We start from the raw sequence: 17,187 nt of genomic DNA, 5'->3' as shown, positions 1-17,187 counted from the left end.
TTTTGTACTTGTTATTTCATATAATTAGCTGAATAAGTCTGTGTGTTACTTGTGATAATTTTTCTTCCTCTTTCTTTTGTTAGGGCTGGACCAAACCCAATGCTTTTCATGTATGCATCACTTCATATAAGCTGGTTTTGCAGGATCATCAAGCTTTTAGGCGCAAGTCCTGGAGGTACCTGATTCTAGATGAGGCTCAAAACATCAAGAACTTCAAGTCCCAACGCTGGCAGAGTCTGTTAAACTTCAATAGGTGCTTCAGCAACTGCATTTTTTCTCTCATTACAATTTCCTGTCATATACATTGTTTTCCATTTTGATTATTAGAGGAAAAACTTTAAATTATACATTAAATATTGCTGTGAGATTTTAGTAAAGCCTCTTCTCCTTCCTTCTTCGATTGTTATCCTGTGCAGTCACCGGCGTCTGCTTCTCACGGGCACTCCCCTACAGAACAGTCTGATGGAGCTGTGGTCACTCATGCACTTCCTCATGCCACATGTCTTCCAGTCTCACCGTGAGTTTAAAGAGTGGTTCTCTAACCCGCTGACAGGCATGATTGAGGGCAGTCAAGAGTATAATGAGGGTCTTGTCAAAAGGCTGCATAAGGTATGTAATACTCTGTAACACGGTGTGCTTGTGAATAAATTAAGAGTTCCTTCACTGCATGAATATTCAAACAAATTTATTCTACATTAATATATTGTTTCTGTTTAATCTATATTCAATGCCTCTGTTGTTTAAGGTGCTGAGGCCTTTCCTCCTTCGACGTATTAAGGCGGACGTAGAGAAACAAATGCCTAAGAAGTATGAGCATGTTGTGCGTTGTCGCCTCTCCAAAAGACAGCGCTTCCTCTATGATGACTTTATGGCACAAGCATCGTGAGTGTCCAAAGAATATCATAAAGGTGGTGGTGACACATTGTTGAAAGAGAGAATTTGACATATTATTTTTGATTGCTTTGCTTGAAATGCTCTAATAATATTTGGTATTAATTAGTTGTGACCAATTATCTTTGGCGATGGCTTTGCTTTGCTGTTTTTTTTTTTTTTGGGCCAAGTAGCATAAGCCTTATAATACCTTCATCAATCAGCGATGATTAGGGAGTGCATTTGGGAGAACGTACATTGTTCATGATTTTGCAAGCTTACTTTGTATGCTGTAATTGGTGATATTTGCAGAATTTTGTGGTGTCATCAGCATTCCTAAATGATCTCAATTTTTCTTCAATTTGTGTTTTTGTTCATTCAATAGTACAAAGGAGACTCTGGCTAGTGGCCACTTTATGTCTGTGATCAACATCTTGATGCAATTGCGTAAAGTGTGTAACCACCCCAACCTGTTTGATCCACGACCCATCCAGTCTCCATTCATCACGAAGCCCATTGTCTACTCCACTGCCTCCCTAGTCCTTCAGGCCTTAGAGACATCTCCTTTTCAGGTGAGCTTTCCATGTGTTTTGTTTTACATGAACAAATGATCTTTTTGTGATAAGGGCCACAATTTTTTTTTTTTTTTTTTCAAATGGACACACAATGTGCTGGTATCTGTTGCTTACTGGTGTGAACATTTTATTATTCTTTTTATTTGTTTGGAAACATTGTTTTAGTCCAGTTACATTTTCTTCCTCCCACAGCGCTGTGACTTCTCCATGTTTGACCTTGTTGGTCTGGAGGGACGCGTGTCACGATATCAAGCAGACATTTACCTTCCTCGCAGGAAAGTGACTCGTGAGCTGATTCAGGAGATTGTGGAATCCCCTGAAGCTCCACCCCGACCAAAACCAGTTCGCATGAAGGTGAACAGGTAAGGGATAAATTGGTTTCATTATTTAATATAATCCCTTGATCTAGTATTCTGTAAAAAGAACAATCTGATGAAATTTTATTTGGCCTGTGGTAACTTGTGTATGTGTATATGTGAAGGATGTTCCAGCCACTTCCTAAATCTGAAGGGCGAGCATCAACAACTGGGAACAGCCCACGACCTTCATGTCCCATCTCACCTGCTGTTCAGCCTCCACGGCCACCTCTAATAACAGAGGTCACTCCCCCTCAGGCCCCTGTACAGCCAGCACCACAAGGTCAGCTTGGGCCACTCTGCAGCTAGTTTTCAATGGCCTATAAAACAGCACAATTGTAACAATTATTTAAAGAATAATTATATCCTAAAATATTTTTATTTAATAATGGAAATAATGGTAATATTAAAATAAAACAGGCCTTCTGACTTATTTATAAAATTGTGGCCAGTTCCACTTCTCCAGCTCCCCTCTGCTTCAAGATTGCTATAGATGTAGATGACATGTTTTCGTCCCAAATTGTGACGAAATCATGTTCTACAAATCAGTCAAACAGTGTTACTGCTCCTCGTTGACACCCATTATGTGCCGTGCTCAGAAGTATGAGAAGCATACAAGCCTGGAACAAGGGGGTTTTCAGTTGGGTTTTAGATATTTTTGTCAGTACTACTAAAATAAGAGTACAGTGGAACCTCTACTAACGAATGCCTATACTAACGAACTTTCCAAGATATGAACCAGGCATTTGAATATTCTTTGCCTCCACCAACGAACCATGACTCTAGAAACGAACCCGAGCCTCCACCGAGCCAGTGGCTGGAAATGGCTACTGACCCCTATAGGCGAGTCTCCCAGCGACTTGAGTGAGCTTTTAAGATTAGCAAATTGTAGTTTTAGCAATTTAGCATTAGTGTAAATAGCAGACATCAAAATTCGTGCTAAATTAAGCCGTATCTACGCTTCGTCTCCACACATTCACCCACCTACTCTCCGTTATTCCACCCACCCCCCACCTCCCGTCATACAGCCAGTGCCTGTTTTACCCCTCCAGCCTTGTCACTCCTTGTCACGTCTTCCAGGTAGCGATATGTAACGTGTTTTTCTTTTTTATTACCGTTTTATTTTTAGTAATGCTATATGTAATTTTTTTTTTTTTTTTAATTTGAGAGTTTTGTAAACATATATCAGTGCAAAAAGGGTGACTTTCAGGATGGACTGGAATGCATTAATTGCTTTTCCATTATTTTAAATGGGGAAAATTGACTCGAGAAACGAACTTTTCCACTTACGAACCGGGTCACGGAACGGATCAAATTCGTAGGTAGAGGTTCCACTGTATATTTATAGTTATTTATAAATTATTGATAACTTGTTTATTACATGGATATATATGATGTTGTAAACAACTTAAATATTATTTAATTAACATTTTTTTTATTTTAGAAATGAAAGTGTCAGAGAATTAACTGAAAATATCAAGGCAAAGAATAAGCTAAGACCTGAGAATGTGAATCTAGTCTTTTCATATGTTAAGACACTACATTCTCGTCAATGTCTTAAAAGACATTCTGTCTGTGGTTGATTGATTAAACCTTGTGGTTACATGGTTAAACTCGTTAACGTCTGTATTCTGGAGATCTGAGGTAGATGGATATGGGTTCATTATTAGTCAAATAACAGATCACTGTTTCCCTTTCTGTCTCTGTGTTATACACAGATCAACGATAACATTATGACAACATCCTTGTTTCTACACACAAGGTCTATACTCTCAGCTCCTCAATTTGGATTTGGATGGTGGATCATTCTCAGTGCTGCAGTCACACTGATATGTTGGGGGTTAGTTTGTGTTGCACTGGAACAAGTAGTTCAGACCCAGCAGTGCTGCTCAAATTTTTAAACACTGTATCCACACACTGTCTACTTTGTTAGACACTTCTAACTCATTCATCCACCTTGTAGATAAAATTCAGAGACAGCATCTCATCTCTTGCTTCAGTTTGTATTGTTCGTCGTCTAGTCCATCAGTGGACAGAGGATGCTGTTGGCTGAATGTTTTTGGTTGGTGAATTATTCTTAGTCCAGCAGTGACACTGGGGTTTAAAAACTCAAGCAGCATTGCTGTGTCTAATCCACTCCTATCAGTGCAACACACAAACACTACACCACCATGTCATTTTCACTTCAGCACTGAGAATGATCCTCCTCCCAAATCATACCTGCTCTGTGGGGTTCCTGTCCACTGATGAACAGGGAGGTGGGAGGCTAACAATTTATTCAGAGCAATATATGGAGTACACTCTGTAGAAATACTAAGTGCTGCTGAATGGACAGGGGGGCTGAGAGAATAGACCATGGGTGTAGAAACAATAAAGTGGCCATAATGTAATGCTTGACTTTTTATGTGATTACAACCTAAATAATTACCATTAGGAAACAGTGTATGGGAGCACAGAGCATGGAGTGATCCAGCAAGTAGGCAGAGAGAGAAAAGGTCCTGGGGCATATAAAGCATTACTAGGATATCATCTTTGGCTGTCATTTAGATATTTTGGGTGGGCAAACAAAGGTGAACAGGAAATGGGGTGGGACACAGACAGGCAAAGTTCAGTGTTAACCCTTTAGCCCCACCTCATCCAGTACATAAGTGCCACCCGTCCCATTTTTGAGCATTTGTCAAAGTTGAAATGGGTAGATTTTTTTTAAACCAGCAGGGTGCACATACCCTTTAATAAATGTTGCCTAATTAAAAAGCAAGAATCAACAACTTTCTGTGAATTTTTCTAATGATTTTAAATTCTACTTTACCTACCTTTGTGGATTTCAGTTTGTCCGGTCACTCCTGTCGCTGCTCCACGAGCTCCTGTTTGTCCAAGTAGTTCCTCCACTGTTTCTGCAATCAGGCCAATCACTCCGCAGCCAGCCATGATTGTTCGACCCCCACCACCCTCCAGCACCCAGACTGTGCCGGTTTCACCTCAACCCCCCAGCAATGTCATGACACAGAGGGTCCTCCTAAGCCCTGACATGCAGGCTAGATTACCATGTAAGTTCACATCACTGAATTCTTTGTACTTTATCTCGTATAAATATATACTTTATTTCAAATATGCTGCTGACTGTTTTTACAAATGAGACTTAAAATCTTTTTTCTCTCTGTCTTTACACACAGCTGGAGAGGTGGTCAGTATTGCTCAACTGGCCTCTTTAGCTGGTCGTCCAGTGTCATCCAGTCAGGGCAGTAAACCTGTTACCTTCCAGCTGCAAGGCAACAAACTCACCCTCTCTGGTGCCCCGCTTCACCAAGTGCCTGTGCCCCAACCACGGCCCATTCAAGGTGAGCACAACTTTTGTCACACTTATCTGTTGTCATTTGGGTCCATTTCTTGCATGAACAGCCACGGGTAGATCCATATTCCTGCACGCCTGTAGTCTGTTGTAAGTGTTGGTGTAGTCTATGGCCTAACACTTTCTCCTGTGGTTGTGTGTTCTTTAGGAAATGTAATGCATCTGGTATCCAGCGGTGGGCAGCACCACCTTATTAGTCAGCCAGCTCAGGTGGCAGTCCTCCATACAGTTAGTCAGTCAGTTAGCAGCTCAGCAAATCCCATCCCAGGCAGCACAACCCCAACCTGCTCTGGACTAGCAGTACCCCTCACTGCTGCTCAAGGTACTGGTGCTGTCCTTGAGTCCATTCCTCACTATCATTCTCATGATAATGGCTATGGTGCAGTACCCTGGGTACCAAACTACCTGTTACTCAGCAGAGCACGATACAGGTAGTCTGGTATTGGGTGATTTGTTTGCAGTGAGTGGCGTGAACAATGGCGTACTAAATAGAAGATACATTAAAAAATTGATTGAATGGACAGCTTTTTGTAACTTGTGAAAGGACACATGGGAATAATTAATTTGGAGCCAAGTGGGCTTTTTTTTTCTTTAATTTTACTGGATTGAATATTTTTGAGGTGCTCTTTTCAGAACCATGTGGTGTGATTTTTAAACAGTATGTACAGCACATGATTCTGTATGTTTTACCTTTTTCATCTGGTGAAAGTTGGCTGTAGTAAGCAGTTTACAATATGCGTTATGTTGTTATACCCTCCTCAAGCCTTACATGCCTTTGGAATTAAGCTTAAGACCCAAAGATTCTGCTAGAAAAAAATATGCTTGAAATTATCAGCTATAGTAATAGCAATAGTACAATAGCATAGTGTGGAGCTCAGTCCAAACGAATTGGCACTTTTGTCTGTATTTAAGCTAAAGTGGGGTTCAGAATAAATATTGACCTCTGTTTTTCATTCTCTCATGCAGTACCATCTACCATGGTAAGCGGACCAGGAATTGTTAAAATTGTTGTGCGCCAGGCAGCAGGCAATGAGGGTGGGCAGGTTCCCACTCTAGCTGTGCCCACTGCCCCTAGGATTGCCCCTCCTCAGTCTGTTTTGCTACACCCACATGGTACCCCAGGTCCTGCTTTCAGACCACCTACTCCTCAACAGCCTCCCCATCGGCCTCCTGTTCATGTTGCTTCTCCTCGAGCTCCTAGTTTGGGCACATGCCAACCTCCACCGACATGCCCTGTGCTCAAGGTAATACAGGAATCACCAGGAAATTCAGAGCCAGGTGAGCAGATGTTTGATTAAATAGTATTTGTGTATCATTACACATTTTATACTGTAAGACATTATACTATAAAAATTTCACTGGTATGTTCATGTTTGAAGTATACAGTGATTATCAAAACATCTACATCTTGATGTTTAATTCTCCTTTTTTCCCTTTAGCTAAGGTGAATTCTTCATTAGGATCTGAAGCGAGTGGTAGTGATGTTGTCACCCTGCGAATGGGTAATACTAAGCCTTCATGCTCATCTCAGAGCAGCAGCTCTACATTTTACCGTCCCCGAGTCCAGCCTCCTCCTCCACCACGATCCCCATTCTACATGGTAAGAATAAAAATGTTCTACATGGTGGCATTTCAAAGATTATTTCTTTCTGGTTTTCTGTCTTTCTTTCTCATGTAGATCTATTGCAATTTTGTTTGTATTCCTCTTCTAACAGTCCTGGCTTGCAGATCGACGTAAAGCCCAGAGAGATGGTAGAATCTCTCAGATTATTAGAGTCAATGAACGTCACTGCATTGCTAAGCCCGTGTACGGGCGAGAGGTTTTGGATTTCCTCACATTCCTCCCAGGACCGAATCCTGCGTCAGCTCGTCCCAATATCAACAGGTGGAACAACCTTGGGTATAGTTCTTGCCTTACTGCTCAATCACAGAATGAGAGTGACTACTTGGAGCAAAGCAAAACTTTGCGGGAAGCCATTCATAATTATGAGGAGAGACTTCAGTTGTTGTCTGGAGTCATAGACAGGTATGCCTAATGTTTCTGTCAATCCTTCTTGTATTTACAGTGTCTAGTCCTTTAAATGTTAAAAAACATTTGTATAAATGTTCATGCATAACTAATTCTCCTTCTCCCAGGTTCACATTTGTCATCCCACCAGTGGAGGCAAAGCCCATCACCATGCACTGCTGTCATCCTCCACCTTCCTTCAGCCACCAGAAGGCTGTTATTTCCTCTACACTGTCTGCCCATTTATCCCCTCTTATGCATATACTGCATCGTATTCATTGCAATATGCGGACTCATTTTCCTGACCTTAGACTTATTCAGTACGACTGTGGTGAGTGCCCAGATACACTTATTAGCTTATTTAGCTGAGTAGCAAATTGCTAAACTGTTATAGTTCTGACCCTATTACTGTTCTGGACAATTATCTTCTACAGGTCTGTGTTTTAAACTGCTATTCCTGAATTTCAGTGTAAGATATGTAGTTCTATAATGGAGGCTTTTTGTTTATGCGTGTAGGGAAGTTGCAGACTCTCCACGTCCTACTGCGGAAACTGAAGGCTGGAGGTCATAGAGTACTTATATTTACTCAGATGACCCGCATGCTTGATGTGCTGGAGCAGTTCCTCAACTACAATGGACACATATACTTGCGACTTGATGGCAGTACGCGAGTTGAGCAGAGACAAGTGAGTAAAGTAAACTTGAAAACCACATGGTTGGAGTGTCTAATCAACAAGGTTAAGGTTTTAAGAGACAATAGCAGTGAGGAAGACCTATAACCCACTAAGGCAGACTTATGATTGCTTTCTGTCATCACAATTACACATCTCCTTGTGTATGTTAGCACTAAAACACTGCCAGTAGTCTGGAAACTGAACTGAAACAGGCAGAGTACAATATGTTTAAAAATCTAAAAGCACCTTTCAAGAAAAGATATTTTGGAGAATGCAGTAAAAATATGAATCTGTGATTTGTTAATTCTCTTGAACATTTACTTAACTGACAAAAGTACATAGAAATAATATATTTTTTTAATTAACAAATATTTTCAGATATGAATGCATTTAGAATTTGTTGCCTGCTACACATTCCAAAATTTGGGACAGGGGCATAGTGAGTGAAAACTTGAAAGAAAATGAAGTAAAGTGTTATACATTCACCTGCATATAGTGTAATACATCATAAGATATAAAAGGAGTAATCACCAAAGCTCAGTCTTTGCAAACAAAAATAGGTCATTGCTCATTACCTTGTGCCAAATGTAATGAGATAATTGTTAAAGAGTTCAAACTAAATTTTTTAAAGCAAGACTGCCAGTTTTTCTTTCTTTCTTAGAATTATGAAAATATTCAGGAAATCCAGATAAATTTCTGTCCATGTTATGCAAGGCCACAACTTGCTGTTGAATTGTCATAATATTCAAACCGTTGGATGGCACTGAATGAGAATCGATCATGCTTATGTGAGAAATATAGCCCACATTGGCGTGGGAGTACTCCAGAAGACTTGTCGCTTAACATTCTGCGGCTAAGGCACGTCTTTTTATTATGCAAAAAGGAAGCCGTCAGTGCAAAATACCACTTGCAGAACTGCAATTGCATAATACCTTCCATTAAAAATCTAAATTAATAAATTATATAGCCGGTGATGTGACTTAGTGGTAAAGGTACTTCAGTCCCAGATTTGTTTTGGAGTTTGTTATTTTAGCCTTATATAAACACTGAAAATCTTTTCTTTTGTCTGTTACATAAATGTTCTCAGATATGAACAAATTACAGATTTCATTGTAGTTAATTTTTAGACTTCTCCCAGTTTTCTTATAATGGGGTTTGTATTTAACAGTGCATAATGTTATCATATGATGAAATTGCAAGGGTGGAATGATGGCACTATAGGTAGTGTTGCTGTGTCCTTGTGGCTTTACTTTGGGTGTTATGGTTAAGTGTGTTATGTCCTCTGATGGACTGGCCCCCTGTCCAGAGTGTGTTCCTGTCTTGAGACCAGTGATTCCTGACAGACACCGGACCCACCATAACCCTAACACTGAAGCAGTTAATGAATAAAATAGCTGTAACTGAAATGGTTTAAATTCCCATTGCCAGTGATAGAAATTCACAACAAGCACAGATTTTGAAATTTGAGATGTTTGGGTGTGCCAATTGCTTCCCCTACCCCCCCCCCCCCCCCCCCCACAGCTGAATGATTTTCATGAAGCTAGATTTTTTGATAAACACTATTTTCTCTACCTCTCAGGCCCTGATGGAACGCTTTAATGCAGACCGCCGCATCTTCTGTTTCATCTTGTCCACCCGTAGTGGTGGCGTGGGAGTAAATTTGACAGGCGCTGACACAGTGGTATTCTATGATAGTGACTGGAACCCCACCATGGATGCCCAGGCCCAAGACCGTTGCCATCGTATTGGGCAAACTAGAGATGTTCACATTTACAGGTGCAGTCTTTAATTTAATATTTAATTAAATATACATTTTTCTACAAAGATTAAGCAAACATCAAAATTACAATAATGTGAAAAGAAAGTAAACGAGACAACATTTCTGTAGACCACTTTTTCGTATACTGAGTACAATATACATATATTTATTCATATACAAATTTATTTAGGCTGATCAGTGAGCGAACTGTGGAGGAAAACATCTTGAAAAAAGCCAACCAGAAGAGAATGCTGGGGGATATGGCAATTGAAGGGGGAAACTTCACCACTGCCTTTTTTAAGCAGGTGAATATCTTTTTGTTTGGTCCCCACCCCACTTGTATTTTAAAGTCATGCACAATGAGACAAATTTAAGGTGTATTATTATTCTTTATCTTGCAGCAAACTATCAGGGAGCTGTTTGATGTTTCTGAAGGGGAGAAGAAAGAATCTGAGTCAAGTGTACCTCCATCAGATGATGAAGAGGCTATCAACAAACAACAAACCAACATTTTAGAACAGGTAAAATTGACTGTTACATACTTGTGCATACATGTTTAGATTTACTGCATTTCAATTATTCTGAAGTGATTGTCGTAACAACTGTCTTTACTCTTCTTATCAGGCCTTGTGCCGTGCTGAAGATGAGGAAGATATAGTAGCGGCTTCCCAAGCCAAAGCCGAACAGGTAGCCGAGTTAGCAGAATTTAATGAAAATATTCCTCTGGATGAGGGTGAGAGCAGAGACCCAGAAGAGGAGGAACTTTCAAAGGCAGAGCAAGAAATTGCAGCTCTAGTTGAGCAGGTAATATCTTTTATTAAATTATTGGTTTTCCTTTACATTCTGTGTGTCATACCCTGTGAACATTATGGGTTTTTTAATTTATTTATTTATTCTTCTAAACAGCTCACTCCCATTGAGCGATATGCCATGAATTTCCTGGAGGCTTCTCTTGAGGATATTTGCAAAGAGGAATTGAAACAGGCAGAGGTAAACAAGTGTTAATTAGAAATAGAAATTGTGACTTAATTCTTAAATTATTGGTATAAATTTCAGTAATGATGGTGATTATAATACTTTAAAATACCAGAATGACGTTTTATTTCAACAGGAACAGGTTGAAGCTGCAAGGAAAGGACTTGATCAGGCAAAGGAGGAGGGTCTTAAACTGCATCAGTCATCTGATAATGATGAAGAGGACTCCATGCCTCCCACTCCTGAAGAGCAGCCACCGACTCGCCGTACACGAAAACACAAAGAGAAAGGTGCCCCATCTACAAGGGTTAGTGGTAGACTTAGAGGAACACCTGTTAAAATGGATGATGATACATCTACAACACATCCATCACCAGACAGAGAGAGAGGGAGGAGAGGGGAGATGCTGTTTTCTGAACCCAGTGGGAGCCGTTCCTCTGGGTCCAGCTCCAGCCACAAGTCTCCCCAGCCTAGAGAAGTGCCTGAAAGACTTCGTGGTGGTTTGCGGGGGAGAGGGGTGACAAAAGAACATGTAGCCTCCCCAACATCCACCCAGATAGAGCATGCGAAATCCCAGTCTGATCCACACTCTTCAGATTTGGAAGCACAGTCTGTCCCAACACAAGATTTAATCCCAAAGCCCAAACCAGCACCATCCCCACATCATGTACCCCATTCTCCTTCTGGTTCAGTGCCTTCAGCAGCAACCTCTCCATCAGTGGACAAAACCTCCAGTGAACACAGTTCTACGCTGACGAAAGCAAACACAGAAGCAGCTGATGAGCTTGAAGCAGAGGCACAAACATGTACTCTTCAGCAGGTTGTAAGAGAGAGAGAAAGAAGGACATCTATATCATCAGACTCCATCTGCTCTCCAGAACATCAATCAGAACAGGATGGTCTTTCGGTGGCTTCTCCACATCCTCGTTCACCACGTAAACGTCAAACTGCAGATGGAGAAGTCCTCAAGGGCCTTCCAGAAGATTCCCCATCTGCTAAGGTCCTTAGGAAACTTCCTGGTCGCTTGGTGACTGTAGTTGAAGAGAAAGAACCAAGGCGGAGGAAGAGAGGGGCTAGTGGAGGTGTGCAGACTGAAGGTTCATCAGAAGAGATGGAGCAACCTGAGACAGTACAAGATTCTTTCTCTAAATCTCCTGATCTAGAAAGTCAGCCTCTCAAAGAAAAGACTCTTCCTAAATCACCCTCCACATCTCCATTGCAGTTTCAGCAAGGTCAGGACCATATCTCCCCATCATCGTCACTCTCAAGTCCAGGGAAAGAGTACCAGCCTTACTCTCCTACACATTCACCAGACATGCCCGTCCTTCGCAACTTACCAGTGCGCCGGCGCCTGGAGACAGAGTCTCGTATGGCTGCTCAGTTAGGAGAACAGTATGCAGGTAAAGGTAGAGGACTAGACCGGCGTACACACTTGTCACCAAAGAAACAGGAGCCTACTTCTTCTAAGGAAAGCCCTGCCAGTCCTTCTGTTGCTTTTGATCCCAGTGCAGCTAATTCGACAATTGTGAAGCGTAAAAGGGGTCGACCTCCCAAGAATGCATCTAAGCAATTAAGACCAACAGAAAAGGTGATGCCTGTTGTCCAGGAATCAAGGACTGAAGAAAAGAGTCCACCTCTCTCACCAAAAAGGAAGAGGGGCCGTCCTCGCAAAGTATCCACCACAAATATTATGCATACTAGTTCATCTAGACAAGAGGAACAGTGTTCTTCACCACTGCAGGAAAACCTTCCCTCTCAGAACAATAATGTATCAAGTTCCAACACTGAACCTTTAGATTTACCATCGGTTGTTGAGTATTCACGGGTAAACTCTTCAGCTGACGGTACTTGCACATCATTTGAATTCAGCCTAGATCCTAAATCAGACTCTCAAGACACTCAGTCCACTACAAATATTCTCTCACTTTCCACACCAGTGGAATCTCAGATAAACCTAACAGCCACATCAGAAATCTCAACTGGTAATGAACATAAAAATCCGGAGTCCACATCTCCAAACTCTGACTCTCAAACCATTTCAACTACAACCTTGTCAGAAGCCATTCCGACAGCAAATGTTAGTCAGGCCAACACAGACCCTTCAACTCCACTACAGCCTGCTGCTACCCTAAGCAAGACTGTTGCTAGCTCTGCCCCTGTACCAGCCCAATATCTTTCATCTTCATCTGCGTCTGTGTCCCAAAGCAACCCAGTAACCACTTCTACTTTACAAATATCAACTGTCACAAGCGGTGATGCTACTTCGCAGCTAGCACTTAAATCTAATCAAAGTGCAGCTGTTCCATTAAACTTAACTGCACCTAGTAAACTGGTATCGCAGCCATCTCTTGAATGTGAGGCTTTACATACAAGCACTCAAGAAGTTTCTCTAGGAACCACTTTAACTAGTACATCTCTGCCGTCCTCACCTTCTCCACAACTGTCCCACGATGATTCAGCTGAACCTGATGTGACCACTGGCTCTCCTCAGCCAACACAAGTATCTGACTTATCTGGGCCTTCTGATGTACCTGATGGACCAGAAACTGTGCAAGAACTGACATTTAATTCTAACGCTCTTTCTGAAAGTTTGAAGCCTGAAAAAACAAGAATATTTTTACCCTCAAGCCAAATTACTCAGGCATCTGTCCCTTCCCCAGCATCACCCATCCAAACAACAACAGATCCTCCTCAGCCTACACAGTCTTCCAGGCAGAACCCTGAAAACACACTTTATTCCTTTGCAGAGCAGCCTGTGACTGAGAATGAAAGCAACACAAATGTATCACATAAGGATGGGGTAATTGAAAGTATGAAGGAGATGGAGGTGGAGCCCTCTGAAAAAGTTGAACAAGTAGACAAAGAGGATACCCAAATTCTGGCCAAAAGGAGAAGACTGGAGAATTTGTCAGAGGGTCAAACGTCTGATGCATCTCTACCTGCCTCCTCAGAAATGATGAGGCAGACTGCATCTGAGAGTGATGGGGCTGATAAGCCTGTAGAAGGAGAGAGTACCACTGAGGAGCAAGAAAGCAGAGCTTCATGCAAGAAAAGAAGCATTAGCAGACAAAGCAGTCAAGAATCAGTTCGGTCCTCTTCTCCATCCTCCATTTCTTCTTGTGGGACCCGTTCATCTAGGTCAAAAAAGTCTGGGCAGAGTAGGATTCCTACAAAGAGAAAAAAAGTGGATACAGACTCTGAAAAAGAGATTACATTCAGAGGGAATGGTAAAGAGCCTGTGAAACCTGCTCGGAGACAACGGTCCAATTCTTCCTCCTCTTCCTCAGATTCTGAAGACCCATCTAGCCCAAAAAGACGCCTTACGCGCTCATCACAAAAATGTTTAGAGAAAGAGATGAGAAAAGACAACAGGGATGAGAGACGGAAGAGATGTACAGACAGAAAGAGTCCTCAAGCCAATACAGAAGAGGACTCTAGAGGAGCCACTCCTGTTAGGGTAACTCGTAAATCTACAGGCTTTCAGCGTGCTTCACAGTTGGCCACTTCAACCTCCCCTGAGCCTGAAGTACTGGGCAAACGTTGCTCAGCGCTCAATGCTGCTGCTAAGCTTTTGGCTATGAGGGGAAGAGGACCAGATACACCAAGTCCTAACTCCAAGAGTAAAGCTGTTGGGCAGCAACCAACTTCTGAAAAAAGCAGTAAGTCTAAGGGTAAGATAGGGCAGGACTCCTCGAAGACAAATGCAGTTAATAGTAAAACAGGTTGTGAACAACAAACCCCAACTCGTTCATCAGATTTTTCTCGATTGACCAGTGAAGCAAATCTCTCTGCTACCCGCTCTACTCGGCAGCGGCCAGGTAGCCTTGTCCCTCCACTGGAAGCTGAAAACAAGAGGATGAAAAAAGAGGAAAAGAAAAAAACTGCTGACACTAAGGAAGATATGGAGGATGAGAACAGAGAGACAAGGTTTTCAAGAGGCCACAGTGCTTGCAGTAGCTTGAGTAGTGAAAGGGGTGCTGGCAGCAGCAGGAGCCGGAGCAGCAGCAACAGTAGCCAGTGCACTCGTAGCTTGAGTTCACGGAGTACTGGACCACCGCACTCACGCTCAAGAGCCCCTTCTTCTGGCAGTGACACAGAAAGAAGTAAAAGCAGGCAGAAAAAAACAGGAGAGAGCAGAGGTCATGAAAGCAGGAGAGAGAGACGCTCGCAGAAGCATGAGAAACCAGAGCTCAGTGCTGGATCTAGTGAGGGAACTCCTGACAGGGTGCTTCGTAGTGTAGCTGCACTTGCAGCAGCCCAGGCTCGCACCCCGGCCAGCAACACTCGATCTTCTACATCCCAACACCGGCATGCTAAGACATGATTAGGAAAGATATAGAACTGTAGGCTGGTGGAAACACAATGAAATGCAGAGATAAAGAAAGGTTTCACTGGTTTTGGCCATTGAAGATCAATTGTGTGACTTGCCATTTTTTTAAACACTGTTGCTGAGGAGAGGGGGAATTGAATCTGTTGCACTTTGTGACAAGAGCAGAACTCACTTTTGGTGCATTCTCGACTTTGTCAAGTTAAGCCATCTTCAGTGTGGAGAAGGAGCATAGATGCAGGACCGAGATGGGGCAAAAAGGGTACCTGTTAAATGTGGCATTGCAGTTCTGGTGATGAAATCATAAGGACAGTACCTCACCATACCACCAGGACTTTGGTATGCTGGGCAGGAGGCAACAGTTGTTATTAGTTCACACTATGTACTGTAATCATTTAAAGACTGGAATACTAAAAAAAAAAAAAAGTATGTGTTCAGATGGGTCACTTAGGTTGTACCCTTTATACAGAGTTTACTTGTGCTGCAGAGGGGATCTCGAAAAGTCATTTATGCTACATTCAAATGGTTGAGTGGGATTGTATAATTGTTATAACATTTTTAAACAGCTGGAGTGTGAAAAGCTGTTTGCCAGCTGTTGACTATTGTTTGTTTCAAGTCAGTTTATAAAGTAAGAATATTCTGTGGTTTCTTCCAGGGTATAAAGAAGAGAGCAGGTCTGTAAATGTGATTTTGCTGCACTATGCTGGAGTTAGTCTTTGCTCAGACCTCGTCTTGTAATTTTTTTGGCCATTACTTTTAAGTCCAACCTGCATTTTTCCATTTGCACATCTCACATAATGTCCCTGGCATTTGAGTGCATTGTGACAGTTTATTTTAATCATTTTCAATCAAATTACTTCTCTACTGGTACCTCACAATGTATATGTGTAGCTCTCGAGCTTGTGATGAGTCTTGAAGTCTGCTTGTCATTTGCTTTGTGGCAATACAGATATGAGAGGCAACCTTATTTTTTCACCCTTTTCCAAAGTATTAGTCAATATGGTCAACTTCTCATTAAATTTTATTGTTAGACAGTCTCAAATCAGTGTGACAAAATGAGAGTGCCTGTTGATCCACAAGGGAGGGGATCCCTGTATGCCTTGTTAAGAAAGACGTTTGGGCTTCAAACATTTTTAGTGTTTAAAGTGTAATAAAGACATTTCTATCCAAAAACACAAGAGGTGTATCTTTTGTTGAAGTGGAACCAAACTGAAAACACCTCAAGTGTAAATCGTTGTCATGTTTTTCTTACACTTGGTCCTTTTTATGGCAAGACAAAATGGAAATACTCCTGCAAGAACCCTCTGAGATTTTCTTTAGGTTTTTTTTTTTTTTTTTTTTCCTCCTTTGTTTTTTCAATTGAGTCTGGCAGTATGTTGCTGTCTGTCCCAGTTTTGGGGCTACAGATGTGTTTTGGGGTATGATGGGGTAGAATGATGTGATGGTCTTATTTTTATAATTTTTTTTTTTTTTGGTCTCTTATGTGTTACATTCCTTATGTTCCCTTGTAATTCCACATTGTTTTACTTGAAAGATTGAAACAACAAAAGTCAGTTGAATAAAAAGACCAAAAATATTACTTAACTTAGTAGTCTTTTCTTAATGGATGCAAAAGGAAAAATGTTAAGGAAATTTGAGTCTTGTTGCGCTTCAAAACTAAAACCGTGTTCCAAGAAAATAAATAAAAGGGCAAAAAAAAATTAGTGATCTCCCCTTGGCCGTGTGGGTTTCCTCTAGGTGTTCCTGTTTCTTCCCATGGTCCAGCCTTGCATCTAGTGATTCCAGATAGGCTCCGGACTCACCGCGACCCTAAGCTGGATAAGCGGTTTCAGACAATGAATGAATAACCTATTTAATAACAAGCTGAAGCTGTGGGGCAGCCATGGTCTAATGGTTAGGGAACTGGGCTTGTAACTGGAAGGTTCCTGGTTCAGTCCCCAGAGCGGGCAGGTCACGTGTGTGTGTTTGTGTGTGTGTGTATATATGTGTGTTTTAGGGCATGGATTGGTTTAAGTGCAGAGATCAAATTCCTCCGTACAATGACCGATAAAGTGATTCTAATTCTAAAAATAGTAAAAAGCTGCTTTTTTGCTTTTTTTACTTTCCCCTTAAACTATACAGTTTTGAATTTGAAATTGGGAAAATATCAACAGATTGGTAATGTAAAATGCTTTAAAAATATAAGGTGGAACATCTAAGCTACTATTTGGTCTTTGTGCCCTCAGGTGGTACTGCATTAAAAACTGACAAGATTCTTTAGAAGAAATCATTGCATGAGCTCAGAAGCATTTCCG

At 41.5% G+C, this 17,187-nt stretch overlaps 1 protein-coding gene across 3 annotated transcripts in view; it reads left to right on the top strand.

Moving 5' to 3' along the window:
• The window catches only part of srcap (Snf2-related CREBBP activator protein), a 30,049-nt gene extending 13,593 nt beyond the window's left edge, over positions 1 to 16,456 (top strand). For 2 of the 3 annotated variants that reach the window (XM_066666365.1, XM_066666363.1), the window contains 20 exons: positions 84 to 253; positions 417 to 609; positions 746 to 882; positions 1,256 to 1,442; positions 1,638 to 1,807; positions 1,927 to 2,084; positions 4,630 to 4,848; positions 4,975 to 5,139; positions 5,299 to 5,472; positions 6,117 to 6,428; positions 6,590 to 6,750; positions 6,866 to 7,176; positions 7,287 to 7,489; positions 7,675 to 7,844; positions 9,412 to 9,608; positions 9,782 to 9,896; positions 9,993 to 10,112; positions 10,216 to 10,395; positions 10,498 to 10,581; positions 10,703 to 16,456. In XM_066666365.1, coding sequence (XP_066522462.1) covers positions 84 to 253; positions 417 to 609; positions 746 to 882; positions 1,256 to 1,442; positions 1,638 to 1,807; positions 1,927 to 2,084; positions 4,630 to 4,848; positions 4,975 to 5,139; positions 5,299 to 5,472; positions 6,117 to 6,428; positions 6,590 to 6,750; positions 6,866 to 7,176; positions 7,287 to 7,489; positions 7,675 to 7,844; positions 9,412 to 9,608; positions 9,782 to 9,896; positions 9,993 to 10,112; positions 10,216 to 10,395; positions 10,498 to 10,581; positions 10,703 to 14,890 — 7,614 coding nt within the window. In that variant the 3' untranslated portion in view covers positions 14,891 to 16,456. The remainder of the gene's footprint in view (positions 1 to 83; positions 254 to 416; positions 610 to 745; positions 883 to 1,255; positions 1,443 to 1,637; positions 1,808 to 1,926; positions 2,085 to 4,629; positions 4,849 to 4,974; positions 5,140 to 5,298; positions 5,473 to 6,116; positions 6,429 to 6,589; positions 6,751 to 6,865; positions 7,177 to 7,286; positions 7,490 to 7,674; positions 7,845 to 9,411; positions 9,609 to 9,781; positions 9,897 to 9,992; positions 10,113 to 10,215; positions 10,396 to 10,497; positions 10,582 to 10,702) is intronic. The other variant, XM_066666366.1, reaches the window with a different exon arrangement.
• Positions 16,457 to 17,187: the final 731 nt, after the last annotated feature.

Source organism: Hoplias malabaricus, chromosome 3 (genome assembly GCF_029633855.1).
Source record: "Hoplias malabaricus isolate fHopMal1 chromosome 3, fHopMal1.hap1, whole genome shotgun sequence".
NCBI classification, from domain to species: domain Eukaryota; kingdom Metazoa; phylum Chordata; class Actinopteri; order Characiformes; family Erythrinidae; genus Hoplias; species Hoplias malabaricus.
The sequence above is the reverse complement of the archived record's forward strand: the minus strand, read 5'-3'. Positions and strand labels throughout refer to the sequence as shown.